The sequence below is a fragment of the Cervus canadensis genome, chromosome 28 (assembly GCF_019320065.1).
Source record: "Cervus canadensis isolate Bull #8, Minnesota chromosome 28, ASM1932006v1, whole genome shotgun sequence".
Lineage (NCBI taxonomy): Eukaryota > Metazoa > Chordata > Mammalia > Artiodactyla > Cervidae > Cervus > Cervus canadensis.
This window is the reverse complement of record NC_057413.1, coordinates 2812202-2830384: the sequence shown is the minus strand read 5'-3', so window position 1 is coordinate 2830384 and position 18183 is coordinate 2812202. Positions and strand designations below refer to the sequence as shown.

The window sequence follows — 18183 nt, the reverse complement described above, 5'->3', positions numbered from 1 at the left end:
GCATTGTAGGCAAATTCTTAGCATTATACTAAGGTAGGAGATATTAAAAATACTGTTTGCGGTTCTTTTGCCTTTCTCAGTGGAGACTAGTAAAAAGTTTGGAATCCCAAGCACATGACAACACATATACAAGGAAGTCCATCTTACCACCTGTCACTAAAAAGTCATTTTCTAGAGTTACTGTTTTCTTAAATGAGCGAGATGATCTTTCTCGAGGTGAGCACATAAGGTTAGTGATGGCTGGGAGCAGGGACTGAAGCGGATAATTTCGGGTCCTTAATGAGAAGTGTCTGCCATTTCCCAATGTAAGACAATTATGCATTAGGTAGGCCAAGGTCATCTTCAACGAGGTGATTCCTGGAGACACATAGATATTAGTATTACATATTAGTTTGGACAATAAGTTATGGAAAAGAATTTTAAAACTCATCAAATTCATAGAGATAAATGTAAAACAGTTGTTCCCAGAGGCCAGAGGGAGAGGAGAGTGGGGAGTCAGGGTTCAACAGGGTCTGGGAAGATGAAAAAGTTCTAGCAACAGGATGGGGGGATGGTAAATGCACTAATGTTACTGAACTACAGACTTTAAGATGGCTAAGACGGTAAACGTTACTGTGTCAGTATGTATAAACACAACTTTTTAAATCCATCGTGAAACATGAATTTTAGACATTTTATTTTTAATAACTAAAAGATGCAACTACCAATTCTTTTTATTTCTCATATCAAGTCCTAAGACAATATAGACAAAGTATCAACATAGACAATACAGACAAAAGTGTAATATAGACAAATAAATCAATACAGACTAAGTGTAAATCTTGTGGCTCTAATACAGTAATTATTAAAGTTTATCTTGATAATTCTTTAACCCTACAGTCACTTGGAAAGTACTAACATATCAAATTTAATCTGCTAATTCTCCTTCTTTTTTTTTTTTTTCCTTCCTTCTTCTTTTTAATCCCACTCTTCACTTAAAAAGCTTTCGGCCTTCAAGGTCAGGTGCACGCCATGTAGTCAGAAAACAATTCTTATGTGAGCACCAGCTCAAGGCTGGAATGCAAAGAACTCAGCCCTTGTTCCTGAAGGATCCTCCCACAAACTAAAGGCCAGAAGCGCTCTGGGCTATGGATAAAATGCCATTAAAATACTAAAAATTAAACAAATAATAAAGAATGGACGGCAAGTGCAACGATAATCCTAAATCATGGAAGGCCACTGAGGACAGAGGATCTTCTGCTTCTCGAGCAGACCACAGAACACCCCCGTCAGGCTGTAAAGTGAGCTGCACACAGCACAGCCCCGAGCAGGCCTTTTCAAAGGCCGTGGAGATTACCCGTGCTCAATGGGTTTGTAGTCAATGGCAATGTTTTTCAAGGTTAAGAAGCTAATAAAATCACATCCTCTAGACTGTGGTGTCCAGTACAGTAGCAGCTAATCTACATACAGCTACGCAAACACCAGGGCTTCCCTGGGGGCTCAAACGGTAAAGAATCCCCCTGCAGTGCAGGAGACCCGGGTTCAATCCCTAGGTCGGGAAGATCCCCTGGAGAAGGCAATGGCAACCCCCTCCAGTATTCTCACCTGGGAAATCCCACGGACAGAGGAGGCTGGCGGGCTACAGTCCATGGGGTCACAAACAGTCGGACGCAACTTAGACTGAGTAACCAACACTTTCATGTAAAATTAAAGTTAAAAATTCAGCTCCTTAGTTGCACGAGTCACATTTCCAGCGCTCACGAGCCACACGTGGGTGGCGGCTGCCACAGCAGACAAGGCAGATAGAAACACTTCCATCTTCCCCGAACATCTACTGGACAAGAGCTGCGCTGGGCGCCAAGGGCCTCCTCCGGAAGCAGCCACAGCAGCTTCCGTCCGCTCAGCTCACACACGCCTGCTCACCTCCGTCTACGTGACAGGCGCTGCCAGTTGTCCAGCCCGGCAGTGAGTAAAACTAACAATTTAAGTAGGAGATGAGAGAAACCCCAAGATACAAATGGAGACACGATTTTCAGTTATAGGTGAGCAGCCAGGGAGGGCTGGCTGAAGAAGTCACCTTCAAGCCAAGATTAGAAAGATAAGCCATTTAAGAGGACAGTTTCCAAAGAGAGGGGCTGAAGAACCCACGTGCTCATGTGGGAAGGGGTCTGCACATTCCAGCAACTGATTTCCATGACTTCTGCAGCGGTCTCATCAGATGTGGAACAGCAAGCAGGGAACTGACACCCAAATCTATCCCGGGGGGAGTTAGACAGCAATCCATGTATAATCCTCAGTCGCTCCTCTTCCTCTAAACCACCTGCCTTTCTGCCATTCAATTCTGGAAGGACAGACTTCTGAGTGAGCAGGCACAGGAAAAGCAATGAACTCTGTTACTTCTTAGCAGAGGGAAGGGGGCTAAGTGAGGTTCCTGAGTGACCCTGCACCGTAACGGGCGGTGTCCACAGGGGCACTGGAGACATCTCCATCTCAGGCTGAGCAGCTTCCACGTGGCAGAGCTGTCAGAGGTCCCGCCGGGGGCTGACCCCTCACCCTGACCTTGAGCTGGGAGACCCAGGTGCCAGGATGACCCTCACTGGGTGGGTGACCTTTCCCAGGCGGCGGGCACCTCCGCCCGGTCACTGCCCCGCAGACAGCACACTGCTGGGGGCTGCACACACCCTCTCAGGCCCTTGAACGTCTCTGCCCACAACTCAGTGGCCCCATTACACACCGCGTCCTTCTCCCGGCTTCACTTTCTTCTCTTGCTTCGCAACCAAGTGGCCGCGCCTCTCATGGTCCAGGCATCGTCACAGGGGCTCCCCGGGGCCTGCAGGACGCTCGCCTGGGGCCTCTACAGAGCCCTCCAGGGCATCCGTGGCATCCAGAGAGCAGCGTCTGGCCTCCCCTGGTCCAGCCAGAGCCACCCACCAGGAAGCCCCTTCCCACCCCCAGTCACGTTGGGGACAGAAAAACAGAACCTCCACTGCTGGGATGAGCTGCAACGCTGAGACTCGGGGCGGGGAAAGGCTGGATTCTCACACCACAGTAAGAGTCAAATGTGGACATTACGCTTATCACGTCAGGTTTTGATTTTTCTGTCTTAATGAAGAAAAGGCCAATAACAGAACTAAACAGAAAACCCCAGTGAAGTTGAACAGTTATGGAGACAGTGTTAAGGAAGGTACTGTTTGTCTACACATGCCCTAACACCCACCGGAAGGGACATTTCTACCCAAACATATGTCAGTAGTTAAAATTAGGCTTCTTTCAAACAAAGTATGCCATTAACATTTTGGATAAAACTTGGTTAAAAAAACACTTCATTTTCCATTATTTTTCAGAAAGCATAAGATTCCGATGTTACAATGTTATGTGAAACAAAAAACAAAACAAACAAAAAACCCACTAAAACCCATGTACCTGTCAGACCTAGTTCACTAATAGCAGCGATACCACAACCCCAAAACAGAGCGTCTCAGCTCAAGCTGCCCTCGCAGAGACACCGCGGACCTGGTGGTTCATAAGCTACAAACATTCACCGCTTAGTTCTGGAGGCTGGAAGCCCAAGATCGAGCTGCCCGCAGATCTGGTGCCAGATAACAGCACACTCCCGGGATCACAGACTGAGTCCCCACAGAGCGGACGGGGTGAGGGCTCCCCATGCTCCCTTTTATAAGGACACTCCTCTCATCCTGGGGGCTCTGCTCTCTGACCTAATCACCTCCCCAAGGCCCACCTCCTAACACAGCATATGGGGGTGAGGATCTCAACATATTATTGGAGCTGGGGGGCGATGGGGAATGGGGTGGGGGACTACCGCTGACAGGGAGCTGCAGAAGTCCCAATAGGGGATTATAGAGAGGGAAATCGAGGGAACTTCGGGAGACCACTTAAGCTGATGGCGCAAGAAAGCCTATCATAACATTGAGAACAAAGCAGGCTTGCTTAACTACAGCGCGTGACATATACCCCAGGTCATTAAGTGAAAGGAAAAATGTTACCACCCTTCTGCTGATTTGAATAAATGCTATGACCTTCCTAGTAAGACCTCATAGAGTCAGACATGCTCCAGCCCAACGTGAAGGAGGAAGTCAAAACGCAGTCTTCTCCCCTCCCCGACTGTCCTTGGATTATAAAAATGCAGCCCACTCAACCCTCAGGGCAGAGACACCTCGCCCGGCCCCTTGCAACTCTCAGGAGAAACCTGTATTAATAAATCTACTGCTTGCCCGTCACTTTGCCTCTCCCTGAATTCCTTTTGCACTGAGACACAAAGAACCTAAGTCCAGACACCAGGTGAGTGATTACAATTAAAAGTCCGTGGGTTAGAGCCCCAACGTGAGGTGCAGTTTCACAACCGTTCAGCTTAAGGTACAAACTCATGAGAAGATGTTCTTGGCCTTGGCACTGTCCCTAGAGGCAGGGAGAGCACAGCTCACCTCCCTTACGGTTTGGACTGGAGAGAGGACTCAAGCAGGAAAAGGTGATCAGATCACAGATCACACACCTGCGGCAGAGTCTGGCTAACCTCTGACCTCCCAGGGTTATGGTCATTACTGTACCCATCTAGAGATCATACTATTACTATTGAAAACGGGTCAAAAATCGATGGCTCTTTCCTTGAAGGTAATTACACATAAAGTATAACTTTAGAGAAAGTCTTTTTAAAGAGTTAGGCTTCTAGTACAGAGCAAGATATAAGATACCACACAAGTTACCTACTCTGCTCAGCTTCCTTATTCTGTGGGGTAATCCACAGTGGGCTGGGCACAAGGACAATCCTTAAAGTAAGGGTGAAAACTGACAATGTGATATTGGGATTTTATTGAAAAAAATTTAAATAATGCTACACACAGGGAAAACACCAGTGCTCTTCCAAGTTATGAATAAATTACAAAATATAAAGATGTCATTTTTAAAAGTCCAAAAACATCTTTCAAATCTTAAACACGTTCACTTCTAAACATGGGCTTTCTGATAATCTGTCATTACAGAAAAACAAATTTTCGCTTCAGTACTGCCAGCACCCTTTACACCCTGGACAGGTGATTTGGGAAATCATCTGACTTTAAGAACAGACATTTAAAGCATCTGGGAATTGGTAGTCCTTAACTTCAGCAAGTTTCACTGCACCTTTCTTGCTTCTGATCCAATACCTTTCTGGCAAAAAAAAAAAAAAAAAAGACGCTTGCTGTAACTAAAAAGTACCTCCAGCCACTCTCTTGGATTTTTTGTGAAACAACTGGGGGGGGTCTCACTTCCCTAAACTCAGTTAACTCCTTGTACTAATAGGTGACTGCTGCTGCTGCTAAGTCACTCAGTCGTGTCCGACTCTGTGCGACCCCATAGACGGAAGCCCACCAGGCTCCACCGTCCCTGGGATTCTCCAGGCAAGAACACACAGAGTGGGTTGCCATTTCCTTCTCCAGTGCATGAAAGTGAAAGTGAAGTCACTCAGTCCTGTCTGACTCTGAGCTACCCCATGGACTGCAGCCCAGAAGGCTCCTCCGTCGATGGGATTTTCCAGGCAAGAGTACTTGAGTTGGGTGCCATTGCCTTCTCCGAATAGGTGACGAGACTGCCCAAACAAACTAAACTTTATATATTTATTTGGAAAAGTTTTCTTTGACTTTCCGAAGACTTTACTTGGAAAGTTTTAACAACAGTTAAAGTCAGTTAGATATGTTAATTGTACATGGTAGTGATTAACTTGCTTGATAATGAGACAAATAAGTGTATATCGTAATAATTATTCCAACTTCATTTTCTACATGAAAGCAAAATACAGTAAGATAACGCAATCCCCACTCTTTTTAAACAAGCCCAAATAACGTTCATGTTTTTTCTTCTACCTCTGATAGCTTTCTCTTTCTGTACCTTGCACTAACATGTACTTTTCCCAGGCGCCTCGCTCCTAATTTATACCATCAGCACTCAACTGTGTTATCACAGTAAGGAAAAACAGCTCCGGATCTTCTTGTATAATAATGTATGAGTCCCTTGGTCTTGAATCATTTGAGTAATGCCAAAGGAGTCTGAGCAGGCTCTGGGAGTTGGTGATGGACAGGGAAGCCTGGTGCGCTGCAGTCCACGGGGTGGCTAAGAGTCCAACACGACTGAGCAACTGAACTGAAAGGATACACGCAAAATATCACAACTGCTTTCAATTAACCCAAAGCAAGACATGCCCAATGACTGATCACCCTGCAGGAATAACAGGAGCTTGGCTACTCTGTAAAAAGCTTTATCTTGAGACTCAGAGACATAGGAGGCATAACAAAAATCAAATGGGAAGCGTTGAGAGGATTTTAATAAAAGTGTTTTCTCTTCCGTGCCTTTTGAAAAACGCCATTATAACAGGTAGCATAACAAATACAAGTATATGTAGATATGCAAGGACCCTAGGTTATAAGTACCCCAAAGTGTCTGCCCTTAAAGTTCCTGAAAACAGGAGGCTGCTTTGAAATTGACTCAGAGTGACTTCAAAATGAAATAAAGGAAACACAGTCGTAAACAGCGTGGTGGGGGAGAGGTGTGAACGGAGACTTGTCTCTCTCGTGTAAGTTACCCCTCGCACCGTGTTGGAGGAGAGAACTGTGGCTGTCCCCAATGCTGGCAACAGACACAAAGATTCCAAAACCGAGAGGAGCGCTCTGCAAACACTCTAAGTAGAACCAGGGGAGGCTTCCCCGCGCCGGGCTCTACGTTCCAGGATCAGAGCAAACCGCATCCACCCGGATAACAAGGGGAGTCAGGAAAGTTGGCGTCTTCAGAGAAAGGAGAGGACTTAGCTGGGAAGAGTTTCAGGAGGAGACTTGCTCCGCTTCTTGCCTGGGGGGCAGACACGACCCCAACAGAGTCCTTAACACCCCAAGCCCCCCGGCTCCAGCACCCCCGGCTCCAGCCCAGGCCGCCCGGTGCCGCTTCTCCATCAGACCACAGCGATCCGCGGGCGCACGGAAAGCTGACCGCCCGCCGCGCCCCGCGCGCACTCACCCGCCGCTTCCGGGAGACGGGAGACCGCCGGGGGTGGAGGGCTCGGGGCCTCTCGGGGCTCCTCAGCGCGGCGCTCACAGACGCACGGGCGCCGCCATCTTGCCCAGGAAGCGGGCCTCGCGCCGGAGGCCCCCGGGCGGGCGCCCTCAACGGAGCCGGAGCGCCGAGGAGCCCCGGGCGGTGGCCCCGCGGCCCCGCACACCCGCGGCGGCCCGTCCCCGCGCGGCCAGGTCCCGCCCCCAGCCCCCGACCCAGGCGCCGGCAGAGTCAGCTCCCCGAGCAGCCCGCACGGCGGCTCAGGCGGCGCCGAGGACAGCCTGGGCGGAGGGGCGGGGACGGGGCGGGCGCTCGGTAACCTGGCGACGCGGAGCGCCTCGGCCGCCCGCCGACCCCTGCTCTCCGCCGCGAGGAAGCGCGTCCCGCGGCCCGCCGTCCGGCCCTTGGCCGATCCGCGCGCTCCGAGGGCGGCTGCCTCGCGCGGGACCCCGGGGCGGGGGCGGCCGCCGGGAACGCCCCGCAGTCACCGCCCCCTTAGCTGTCCGAAGCTCGCCTGCGCCGCGGCGCGCGGCCCGAGCCCCCCTGAAGCGGAGACCCCTCAGCCGGGGCGCGCGGCCAGAGCCTCCCCTCAGCCGGGGCGCGCCTGAGCCCGAGCGCCCGTGAGGCGGGGTGTGGGCCGCGCCCGGCGCGCAGCGCCGCGGCCACGTCCCGCCCGCGCTTCCCGCGGCTGCGGCGGTTTCGCGGGTCGAGTTTAAACTCGGGGCCTCGGCGGAGAGGACCCCCTGCACGCTGCGGTCAAGATGGCGGCGTCCAGCCGCGCGCAGGTGCTGGACCTGTACCGCGCGATGCTGCGGGAGAGCAAGCGCTTCGGCGCCTACAATTACCGGTGAGCGGGGGCCCGCCCTCGGGGGCGGGAGAGGCTCGTCCCTTCCCCGGAGTCGGGCCTTCTGCTCGCGGACCTCCCGGCGGGGGCTCTCTGCTTGCAGGGCGGACGCCGAGGTGCAGGGGTTCCTGCCAGCTTGGTGCACCCGTGAGAACGCCTCGTAGTATCGGAAGTCTGGCCCGCAGAGGTGCCCCGCAGTAGCCACGGCCCACAAACGAGGGCCTTCTCTAGCTGTTCCCTTCACCTCCGAGGTGTCTTCATTAGCCCCTCTGCTCGCCACGGTGCGTTCTGCTGTTGTCCTTGGCCGTGGGACGGGGTTTGTGAGCAGGACACAGGTAATGGTAAACCGAGAACGATGGGCCCGGCTTCCAGGAGCCGAAATGTTCACCCAGACGGGGATCCAGTTTTCAGGATCTCAGCAGCAGGGGAATGAGAGGCTAAGCTCTTAATCCATTCTCAATGGAGCGCACAGCCTTTGCACGCCTGCCCCATTCTCCTGTCTGCTCTTGAGTTCCTTTATCTCTTTCTACGTCTCATCTACTTCAGAGCATCTGCTTTCTTTTACTGTTTCCTTATAACTTGACTCACCACGAATGTATGTACCTTATAGATTTTCTCTCTGCATCTTTGCGGATTTGGTATCTTACTGACTCGACGGGCATAAGTTTGAGTAAACTCCGGGAGTTGGTGATGGACAGGGAGGCCTGGCGTGCTGCGATTCATGGGGTCGCAAAGAGTCGGACTCGACTGAGCAACTGAACTGAACTGAGCTATTTGGTCCTCTGAGCTTCAGCCATATTCCCAAAGCAAGAATTGTATAAGACCTGCTCCGCTCTTCACCCCTGGCCTCACCTTGCATGACTGAGCAGCCAGAGGACTGGGTTTCCTTGCAGGAGAGTCTGGGGTGCCTGGAGCAGGCCTGGTTGGGTAGGTGCCCCACGCTGGGTGGATGAGCTGTTGGATGCTGAGGGGTAGACCCAGTGCAGCTTGGTTACCAGACAGACACTAAACCTCCAAAGCAGTGACTTCCTAATTTCTAGACACCTGCCTAGAAAAGGTACTCATCTTACACATTTGAGAACATCTAGATCATACCAATGAGGTCATGTCCAACTGGTCAGGTAGTTAATTAAAAAAAAAAAAGCATTTCTGAGAGTGCATTGTTTCATTTAATGACTTTGGCTTTGGAAGCTAAGGTTCATAAACAGTAGATATACTGTTAGAATTTTAAACGAAAAGTTATTTAACCCATGCTTAGTACCAAGAACTTAACCAAGTCTGTTGAAGGAGCCAACAAAATAGGCTTGTAAATAAGTTGAACCTTTTTCACCACAGTCAGGGAGAAGAATTTGTAACTTACTTAAAATAAACAACAACTGCAGGAAATTCACTCGGCCGCTGTACTCTGTAGGCAGAAAGTGGAAATTACATGGTAACCGTACTTACAGAATATTGGTTCACAGTATACTTTGAGTAATCCTTGTGAGCTGAGCTTATTATCCACATGTAAATGTATTGTCCAGAGGAATCTGGTAATCACTTTACACTGCTTCCTGCAGTCACGTACCTACACCCTGAGATCCCCACCGTTATGTCCTAAGATAATAAATGGGTCATAGAATGTGTCCTTGTTTTGCACTGAGATTAAGGCTGTGTCTTGTGGATTTCAAGGATCGCCTCTCCCCTGTACTCTCTCTCTGCCATGCCCTGTAATCACTTCCGTGTTGAGTCCCCTGCTTCCTTTGAGCTTCAGCCAGTGTAACCCTGGGCAGGTTTTCCCTGTTCTCTTAACTCTGCATTCCCCACAGGTCCACACACGTCCTGTTGCTACTGTCTTTGACTTCAGGGCTTCCAGGCACTCCCCAGGCTGCTTTGCCCAGTACCGCAGCCCCTGGAGATAGCAAAGTGAGCATGTGGGGCTCAGCAAGGCACCCACCGTCGGCGGCTCTTTGCCGGGTCTTTGTAGGACGCAGTGTAGAATCCCTCTCACTAACTGGTGAGCACCGGGGCAGGCCCCCACAGGGTGATGGGTCAGAGCGCTTCCCAGAGGACAGCTCCGGGTCACAGGCGCGAAGCAGCCTGGTGCGCTCAGGTGGAGAGTTAAGTGAGCTTCTGGGGTGACGGAGACGGCACGGGGGTCTGAAAGGGCCACGCAAGGGCTGTGCTGAGGAACCCGGACTTCATTCTCAGCTACCGGGCAGCCAGTGGAGAGCTTCACGCTGGAAAGTGTCCCGGCCAGACGTGCTGTTTAGCTAGACCGCACTGGCGCCAGGGGGAGGACGACCGTGAGGGCCGGACCCAAGGACCCCAAAGGAGGGTCGGTTACAGCGGCGCTGAGGAGAGATCAGGGCCCTTCTGAGGGGCTGAGGAGCGGAAGATACAGGGAAAGCTTGATTAATAGTTAGAAGGTAAAACTGTTAGACCTCAGTGAATGACTGGATTCAGGAATAAAGAGAATCCAAGCAGAGTCTGAAATACCACCCAGGTTACTAGGTAAACTGAGGCACAGAGGGTCAGGGTAAAAGCTGTACCATTAACTAATTTAAGAAATACAGAAATAGCTAGTCTTGTGGATGTGAAGGTTGCTCAGTTGTGTCCGAATCTTTGCGACCCTATGGACATAGTCCATGGAATTCTACAAGCCAGAATACTAGAGTGGGTAGCTGTTCCCTTCTCCAGGGGATCTTCCTAACCCAGGGATCAAACCCAGGTCTCCCGCATTGCAGACAGATTCTTTACCATCTGAGCCACCAGGGAAGCCCAGGAATACTGGAGAGGGTAGCCTGTCCCTTCTCCAGCACATCTTCCCAAACCAGGGATTGAACCGGGGGTACCACCTGAGCTAGCAGACACTTTTGAGTTCGTCTTCAGGACTCGAGTAAATGTCACCTGGGGGAGTCCCCAGCAGAGGCAGTTATTCACAGGAGCCTAAAGCTCAGAGGACCACCCAGGCCTGGCATTGCCATCACCACATTTGCTGTGTGACCCTGGGCAAGTCACTGCACCTCTCTGCTCTTCAGTTTCTTAATCTAGAAGGTGGAGGTGATGACTTATCTGTGTCACAGGAGACAAGGTTTAAGTGAATGAATACGTATCAGGGGCTCAGAATTGTGCCTGGCACAGAGTAGGCACCGAATAAGTCCAGTTATTTCTTATCATAAGTGAGATTAAAAACCTTGATATTTGGTACCATTTCCAGGAGGAGTATTCAGAGCAGTGGATCTCAGCCAGAGCCATCTTATTTAGCCACGTCCGGGGACGTTTTTGGGTGTCACAGCGTGGGCGGAAGGCTGCTACTGGCCTCTGGTAGTTAGCTGCCAGAGGTCCCGCAGAAAGAGTTCTCTGGCCCTGAACGTCAGTCGTGCCAAGATTGAGGAATCTTAGTTTATGGTGAGAAAGTTAGTGGGCTTAGGATGTTCTAGAGAACATAAAAATTTGAGGTGTTGGCTGAAGAAGAGCCCCTGCAAGGAGGCAGAGAAATCATAACGTGGTTCTCAACTTACTGGTCTCAGGAATCTTTTGCATTCTTAAATGTTCCTGAGGGCCTTGAAAACCTTGCTTATGTGGGGCATAGTTATCAATATTTATATTAGAAAGTAAAACTGAAACGTCTTAAAGCACTTACTTTTGGGTACTGTTGATGGGGTTCTTGAGGCAAGAATACTGGAGTGGTTTGCCAGTCCCTCTCCATTTCTAAGTAAACAGATAAACCTGAGCGTGCTAAGTCCCTTCATTTGTGTCCAACTCTGTGACCCCGTGGACTGTAGCCCACCAGGCTCCTCTGTCCATGGGATTCTCCAGGCAAGAGTACTGGAGTGGAGTGGGTTGCCATGCCCCTCCTCCAGGAGATCTTCCCAACCCAGGATTCGAACCCAAGTCTCTTGTGTCTCCTGCACTGGCAGGCGGGTTCTTTACCACTAGCGCCACCTGGGAAACCCATGGCACACTAACATAAATAACACCTTTATGAAGAATAGCTATTTTTCTCCCCCCACCGGAAAAAAAAAAAAAACAGTGATTCGAGTTTTGCTGTTTGACTTATTTTGCAAGTCTCTATAGTGTTTGGCTCAGTGGAAGACATCTGGGTTCTGTGTGCTTCCGCCTGGACCCTGTCACTGTCACGCATAGCCTAGCCTCTGGGAACTTCCTCTGTCCACTTAGCAGAGAATCAGGCTGGAAAAGGCAAATACCTGCTTGAAACAATAAAAATTCCTTTTCCTGACGGATCTCCTGAAAGGTCTCCAAGGCCCCAGTAGTCCCTGGGCTGCTCTTGAATGACCACTGTAGTGTCTGAGAAGCCGAGGCAGGCAGACAGCACTGTCGCCGGAGTCAGGGACTGGGGGTGGCAGGCCACTTGCTGTGCAAGGTCCAGTAGATAAAGAGGGAGGCGTCCGCAGCTTGGGGACCTCCGGGGACCTCCCCAGAGCAGCATATGCAGTGGTTAGGACACAGCCCAGGGTGGGGCGCTGAGAAGTGAACCAGAAGGGAGTAAACCATCGCATGAGTGTAGACCACCCCCACCCCAGGAAGCCTGGCTGACATGCGAGTGTGGGGACTCCTAAAGAAAGGCCACACACAAGTGACAGACCCCGACAGGGGGCACAGGTGGCGGCCGGGTCACCAAGGAGGAAGCACACTCCCTTTTCCATCAGAGACAGAGGTGGATTTAAGGTGGAATGTAAGAGGATGGGCAGCTGAGGCGGTTGGTGCCGTGCGGGCAGCCTGTTTCTGGATAACGGGGAAGGTACTCGTGTGTTAAGTTCTCATTAATTACGTGCACCACGCTACTTGTCTCTGCCATTTGTCCCTTGAATCTAGAAATTCCGTCTTATCTCTGCATTCCTAGTGCTTAGCACAATACCTCCCTACTCAATGCTTATAAATCCTTGTTGAAAAGCAGGGGGAAATTGTATTCAGAGGTAATTTTTATCAGCCATTCACCCTGGAAGAAAAGCTATGACCAACCTGGACAGCATATTAAAAAGCAGAGACAGTACTTTGCCAACAAAGGTCCGTCTAGTCAAAGCTATGGTTTTTCCAGTAGTCATGTATGATATGAGAGTTGGACCATAAAGAAAGCTGAGCGCTGAAGAATTGATACTTTTGAACTGTGGTGTTGGAGAAGACTCTTGAGAGACCCTTGAACTGCAAGGACATCCAACCAGTCCATTCTAAAGGAAATCAGTCCTGAATATTCATTGGAAGGACTGATGCTAAAGCTGAAACTCCAGTACTTTGGCCAACTGATGCGAAGAACTGACTCATTGGAAAAGACCTTGTTGCTGGGAGGGATTGGGGGCAGGAGGAGAAGGGGACAACAGAGGATGAGACGGCTGGATGGCATCACCGACTCGATGGACATGAGTTTGAGTAAACTCCGGGAGTTGGTGTTGGACAGGGAGGCCTGGTGTGCTGCGGGCCATGGGTCGCAGAGTCGGACACGACTGAGCTGAAGTGAACAGGACACCATGACAGGGTGCTTACGTCAGTGGGGTTGCCCTTCTCACATGGAAAAGGTCTGGAGCATGAGGCTGCTCAGGCCGATTCCACAGCTGGGTGATGTCAAGGTGTCTTGAGCCTCAGGTTTCCTCTCATGCTTATGCCTGATGGTTGCGAACAGCCATTAAAGCTCCAAATCTGTCCTTATTCAAGGCGAGACAAGAGGAACCGTGCCAGCGGAGCATGGATGGCCTTTCCCTTCCGTGAGGAAAGGGTCAACTTTCCCCGGAAGCTTTCCAGCAGACTTCTGGTTCTGTCTTATTGACCAGAACTCAGTTATGTTCCTACACTAGCTGAGCAGGGGCTGGGGAACTAGGTTGCAGCTCATCTAGCCTCTGCCTCAGAAGGTGACACAAAAGCACCAGAGTGACTGCTGGCTCAGCCTCAGCCGGCCTCTGCGTGGATGGGGCCGTGGATGGAGCGCCGGCTCTCCAGGTGCGCACAGCAGGACGCAGGGAGGCGGCGTGCGCGGGGCACTGGGAACCAGGGAGGGTGGGGGCGGCAAGCCCCAGCCAGGGCTCCGTCCCAGGTGGGCTCGGCTGAAGAACTGCGAGAACTAGCCGGCGAGCAGTAAAAGGGGTCTGAGAGAAAGGGGAGGCCGGGAAGGGCGAGCAGTGGGTGAGGTCACAGCTGGTCAGGACAGAATGGGGACTGGAGGTTCCAGGTCTCTGCCTTTCCATAACCCGCGCTCTTCGGTATGAACTCCCTACTACCTGGGCGCCTCTGACGCGGCCTCCAGGAGTCTTAGAAACCTCCACCCACAGACACTTTCACACTGTCTTCTTACCACTGCAGCAGCTGAACAGGCTGTCTGGTTTCCTGACGTCTGAATTACTGCTGCACAACTGAACGCAGCATTATGGAAGTCTTTGCCGTCTAGCGAAGGGACTAGATAACAACCCCCGTTTAGGAGCCTGGTTTCTTTTTGAAGTGGGAGCGGAGCGCCTGGACCCGCGACCTTGTCGAGGAGCCAGGACCCCGGCAGAGGTTCCGCTCCCGTGTTTCTGCGCTCATTGCTGGGGCTTGTTCTGCACTGGCGGCCTCCCTGCCGCGTGTGTCCCTGCTCACTGACTGATGGGGAAGGCTGGGGTGAAGAGCACGGTCCAGCGTGGGGTGTCAGCCCCAAGCACCTTGCCCCTTCTGCAGTGGACCAGCCTTGCTAGAGGACGTAGGGCCACACGTCCGTTCGCCCCAGAACAGAGGGGGTGTTCCCTGAGAACCCAGAGCACGGACACGACTGCACCGGGGCCTGGGGCAGACGGAAGACCAGCTCTGAGCGGCCCTGCTGTTACAGGATATTCTCGTGATGGGCACGTCACATGGACACGGGGCAGCTCAGGAAACACAGAGGAAACGTGCAAGTTGAAGTAATGCCCAGATGCTGCGGATTTGTGATATTAGGATACCGCACAGATACCGTGCAGACGACATTGTGGTCGTCATTTCAGCCCTCTCGGCCTAACTGCCAGTCCAGTTTTAACTCTGTACGTCTCTTCTCCTTTAGAAACTTAAAACCCTTAAATATGTTCTTCATTCCAGTAAGTGTAACTCCAGCCTCCCCACCAGGAAAATCTTTGCTTTGTCCTCAGACTAAAACATGCCTTTAACCAGAAGTTGCTGATGTGTGAGAAATTCCATCCTCTTGTTCTTTTTCACCTTTTATCGCTTAACTCAGCTTAGAGCCACAAAGACCAGATGTTACCTGGGACGGCTCTCAGGCTGGGAAGTGGTGAAATGTTGTATTTTGCTTCCTGGCATTCTCAACGACAAGATTATTAGGATTTTCCCCCCTGGTACAAAGTTTTCCCCCTTTTTAAGTCATGAAATGCCTGTTTATATTGTGAGGATTCAGAGATACTGTAGAACTCTGTTCTACTGTATAAGATTTTTTATAAAATCTTATAGAAAAAATAATCTCATATAAAAAAATGAGTTTTGCCTGTGATAAAATGTGGAACAAGCCAGACGTCTCTATGAAAACAGCTTTAACTGTTTTTGTTACAGACTGTGCGAGAACACAGAGACGGTGGGGAGGAATACAGGAGAAAAAAGACTGCTGTTAAATCTTCTCATTTCTTCCCCGTTAAGCCTTCACTGGGTTCTGCGTTAGTACCGCTGGGCCCTTGGATGGAGCTGTCGGCTGACCCCTCCCTCCCATAGACCACTTAGAGCTCCAGCCAGTTTACTCGTGCCAGAGAAAAGCGATTTCGTAGACTTTTGAAAGATGGATTGTTCACTATCATTAATTACACTGGGAATCCTCCCCCATCCAGTGTTTTCTCTTAAGGCTGCTAACTTCTGTCACGTTGAGTGATGATGGTTTTGAAAAGTAAGAAAAAATTGTCTAGTTAACTTAGGGAACAATACATTTAAGTTATTCAGCCTAAATTTGGGGGAAGGTGTTTAAAAGAATCATTAGATCAATGTCGTTGCTGATCTATAAGTTTCCAAGTTGCATTTCCTCTGTTTATACTTAACCAAAGGGGCGTCCCTGGTGGCTTAGCTGGTAAAGAGTCCGCCTGCAATGTGGGAGATCTGGGTTAGATCCCTGGGTTGGGAAGATCCCCTCTGGGAGGGCATGGCAATCCACTAAAGTGTTCTTGCCTGCAGAATCCCCATGAACAGAGGAGCCTGGCAGGCTACAATCCATGGGATCGCAAAGAGTTGGACATGACTGAGCAAATAGGCACAGCGGCCCCTAAAACCATTTTAAAAACTGATAAGAATACGTAAAATGCAATAGCATGAAATAATTGTAATTATTTTAAAATAATAAGTGAGAGAATCAGGGTCAAGGGAAAGAAAAGGTATAGAATACAACAAAGCGAGACGCAAAGTTAGACCACAAAATGCAATTGTGAATCTGTAGGACTTCCTGAAGGTCTCTTTAAAGTAATCTGTTTTGCAGTAGGGTAATGCTTTTTTTTAATGCAAAGTGTACTTACAGAACGTTCTGTTAGGAAATTCCTGTAATGGCCGTTATAGGGAATTGCATTTCACGGTCTCGTGTCAGTAGCTGTGTCTACTTGTTGTGGTGCGAGATGCTTCTTGTCCTAGTACTTCTCCGCTGTGGCCCCCTTCCTGGCTGCCTGAATGCCACTTCATCAGGTGGTAGATGTTTGCATCTGCCTTAGCATTTGTTTTCTCAGCTAACTGGTACCTAGCCAATTTAGGGAAATTCTAACCTTTAGAAACCAAATGAAGTGATAAAATTAGATAAATTGCATGAACCAACCTGTAAATTTCTAGATTTAGGAGGAGTCAACTAAAGTAACGTGTGTCCTCCTGGCTTTTGTCTGGATTAATAGTAGGAATACCCTGAATGGGGTTCCTTCAGCTGATCTCTACCACCCTTATTTTAAGAAGCAGATTTAAAATTGCCAAAGTTGAGATATAATAATATATCACTGTGACATTTTGATTATCTGTTTAACTTCATAGCAACTGATTATTACAGTTCTATTTGAAAGAGTAATTTTTTGTTGTTTTTAAACTAAGGGAGTTTGGGGTTAAAAGCAAACAGCTCACAGAAATGATCTTTCATGACGAATAAACGATAAATGAAAGTCATGTGACTTGATGCCAGTGTTTCCCCCTTGTTTTCTTCCCTCAGCCCTGTGTTTCTTTTCCTAATATGGTGAATCCTGAACTGATTTTTGCTTGAAGTATTGTTTTCAGTGTTCTGAATGAGGACCACGAGCAAGGTGATGTTCATTTAGAAAGACTCCTGGGCTTTGAATCAAGAAACCTTGGTTCAGGTTTGAGGTCAGCTAGCTCCCAGCTCTGTGACCTTCGGTGCATTTACTCCCTGGCACATCATTCCAAAGGCACAGGCTGCAGAACCTTCTGGCTGAATGTTGGGCTCCAGAGTCCCCTGTGCAGACAGATACAAGTAAACCAGTGACTACAGGTGTGCGTGCTAAGTTGCTTCAGTCGGGTCTGACTCCATGCGATCCCATGAACTGCAGCCCGCCAGGCTCTCCTGTCCGTGGGTTCTCAGGCAAGAATGCTGGCGTGGGCTGCCACGCCACCCCAGTGTCACTGCACAGTTCCCTGTTAAACTGGTAGACCAGCCGCCCAACCCTTTTAATCCGCAGCAGCTGGAGTCACTCAATGAGCTTGGCTGAACGGTTGAGCCACACTGCGCCAGGTGCTTCCTCGCCATCCGGAGACCTCCGTCACTGTGACGTCTGGTCCTTGATGAGGCTGGCTTGAGTCCTCAGCAGACGTTGACTGGGCACCCACCGTGTGCCAGCCCCTGGGCTCCTGCGGAAGTGCAGAGACAAACAGAGTGTGGCCTTTTCCCAGGAGGGGCTCGTGGTTCAGCGCACAGAGTAATGCACTCACTGAAAGAAAAAGAAAGCATAGTCGCTCAGTCGTGTCTGACTCTGCGACCCCATGGACTGCAGCCCTCCAGGCTCCTCTGTCCATGGAATTCTCTCTGAGGGTTGTGTGAAGACACAGAGGCAGTGCTGCGATAGAGAATGAACAGCAGGTTGTGGGGGCAGATAGGAGGGGCGGCACAGCCTGCCCCGGAAGGGCCAGAGGTTAGGAAAGGAACGGTGGCTGCCCTGGGCTGTCACGGCTCTGCAGGGCTTTGCTGGTGGAGGGAGGCTGAAGCAGTGGGGATGGGCCCACAGGCCGGTGTAGTTGGTGTTGAGTGCATGGAGCTACCAGCAGTGTGGTGTCCCCCCTGGGGGTGGTGGGAGCAGGTGAGGGGGAGGGACACAGAGCTTCGGGGGCCCGCCAAGATGCTGGATGTCATCCTTGGCAGTGGACAGCCACGCAGGCGTCTGATCGAACCACAGACAACACCTTCCAGCTGG

The 18183-nt window shown here is 50.5% G+C and overlaps 2 protein-coding genes across 6 annotated transcripts in view; one reads left to right on the top strand and one right to left on the bottom strand.

Moving 5' to 3' along the window:
* The window catches only part of FARS2 (phenylalanyl-tRNA synthetase 2, mitochondrial), a 289442-nt gene extending 281988 nt beyond the window's left edge, over positions 1 to 7454 (bottom strand). The window contains exon 1 of one of the 3 annotated variants that reach the window (XM_043450463.1): positions 7335 to 7454. The gene's annotated coding sequence lies outside the window, so the exon portion shown is untranslated. Of the gene's footprint in view, positions 1 to 6978; positions 7256 to 7334 lie in introns of those variants that run through there. The other 2 variants (XM_043450461.1, XM_043450460.1) reach the window with 2 other exon arrangements.
* Positions 7455 to 7691: 237 nt separating this feature from the next.
* The window catches only part of LYRM4 (LYR motif containing 4), an 82995-nt gene continuing 72503 nt past the window's right edge, over positions 7692 to 18183 (top strand). For all 3 annotated transcript variants that reach the window (XM_043450471.1, XM_043450470.1, XM_043450468.1), the window contains exon 1: positions 7692 to 7861. In XM_043450471.1, coding sequence (XP_043306406.1) covers positions 7776 to 7861 — 86 coding nt within the window. In that variant the 5' untranslated portion in view covers positions 7692 to 7775. The remainder of the gene's footprint in view (positions 7862 to 18183) is intronic.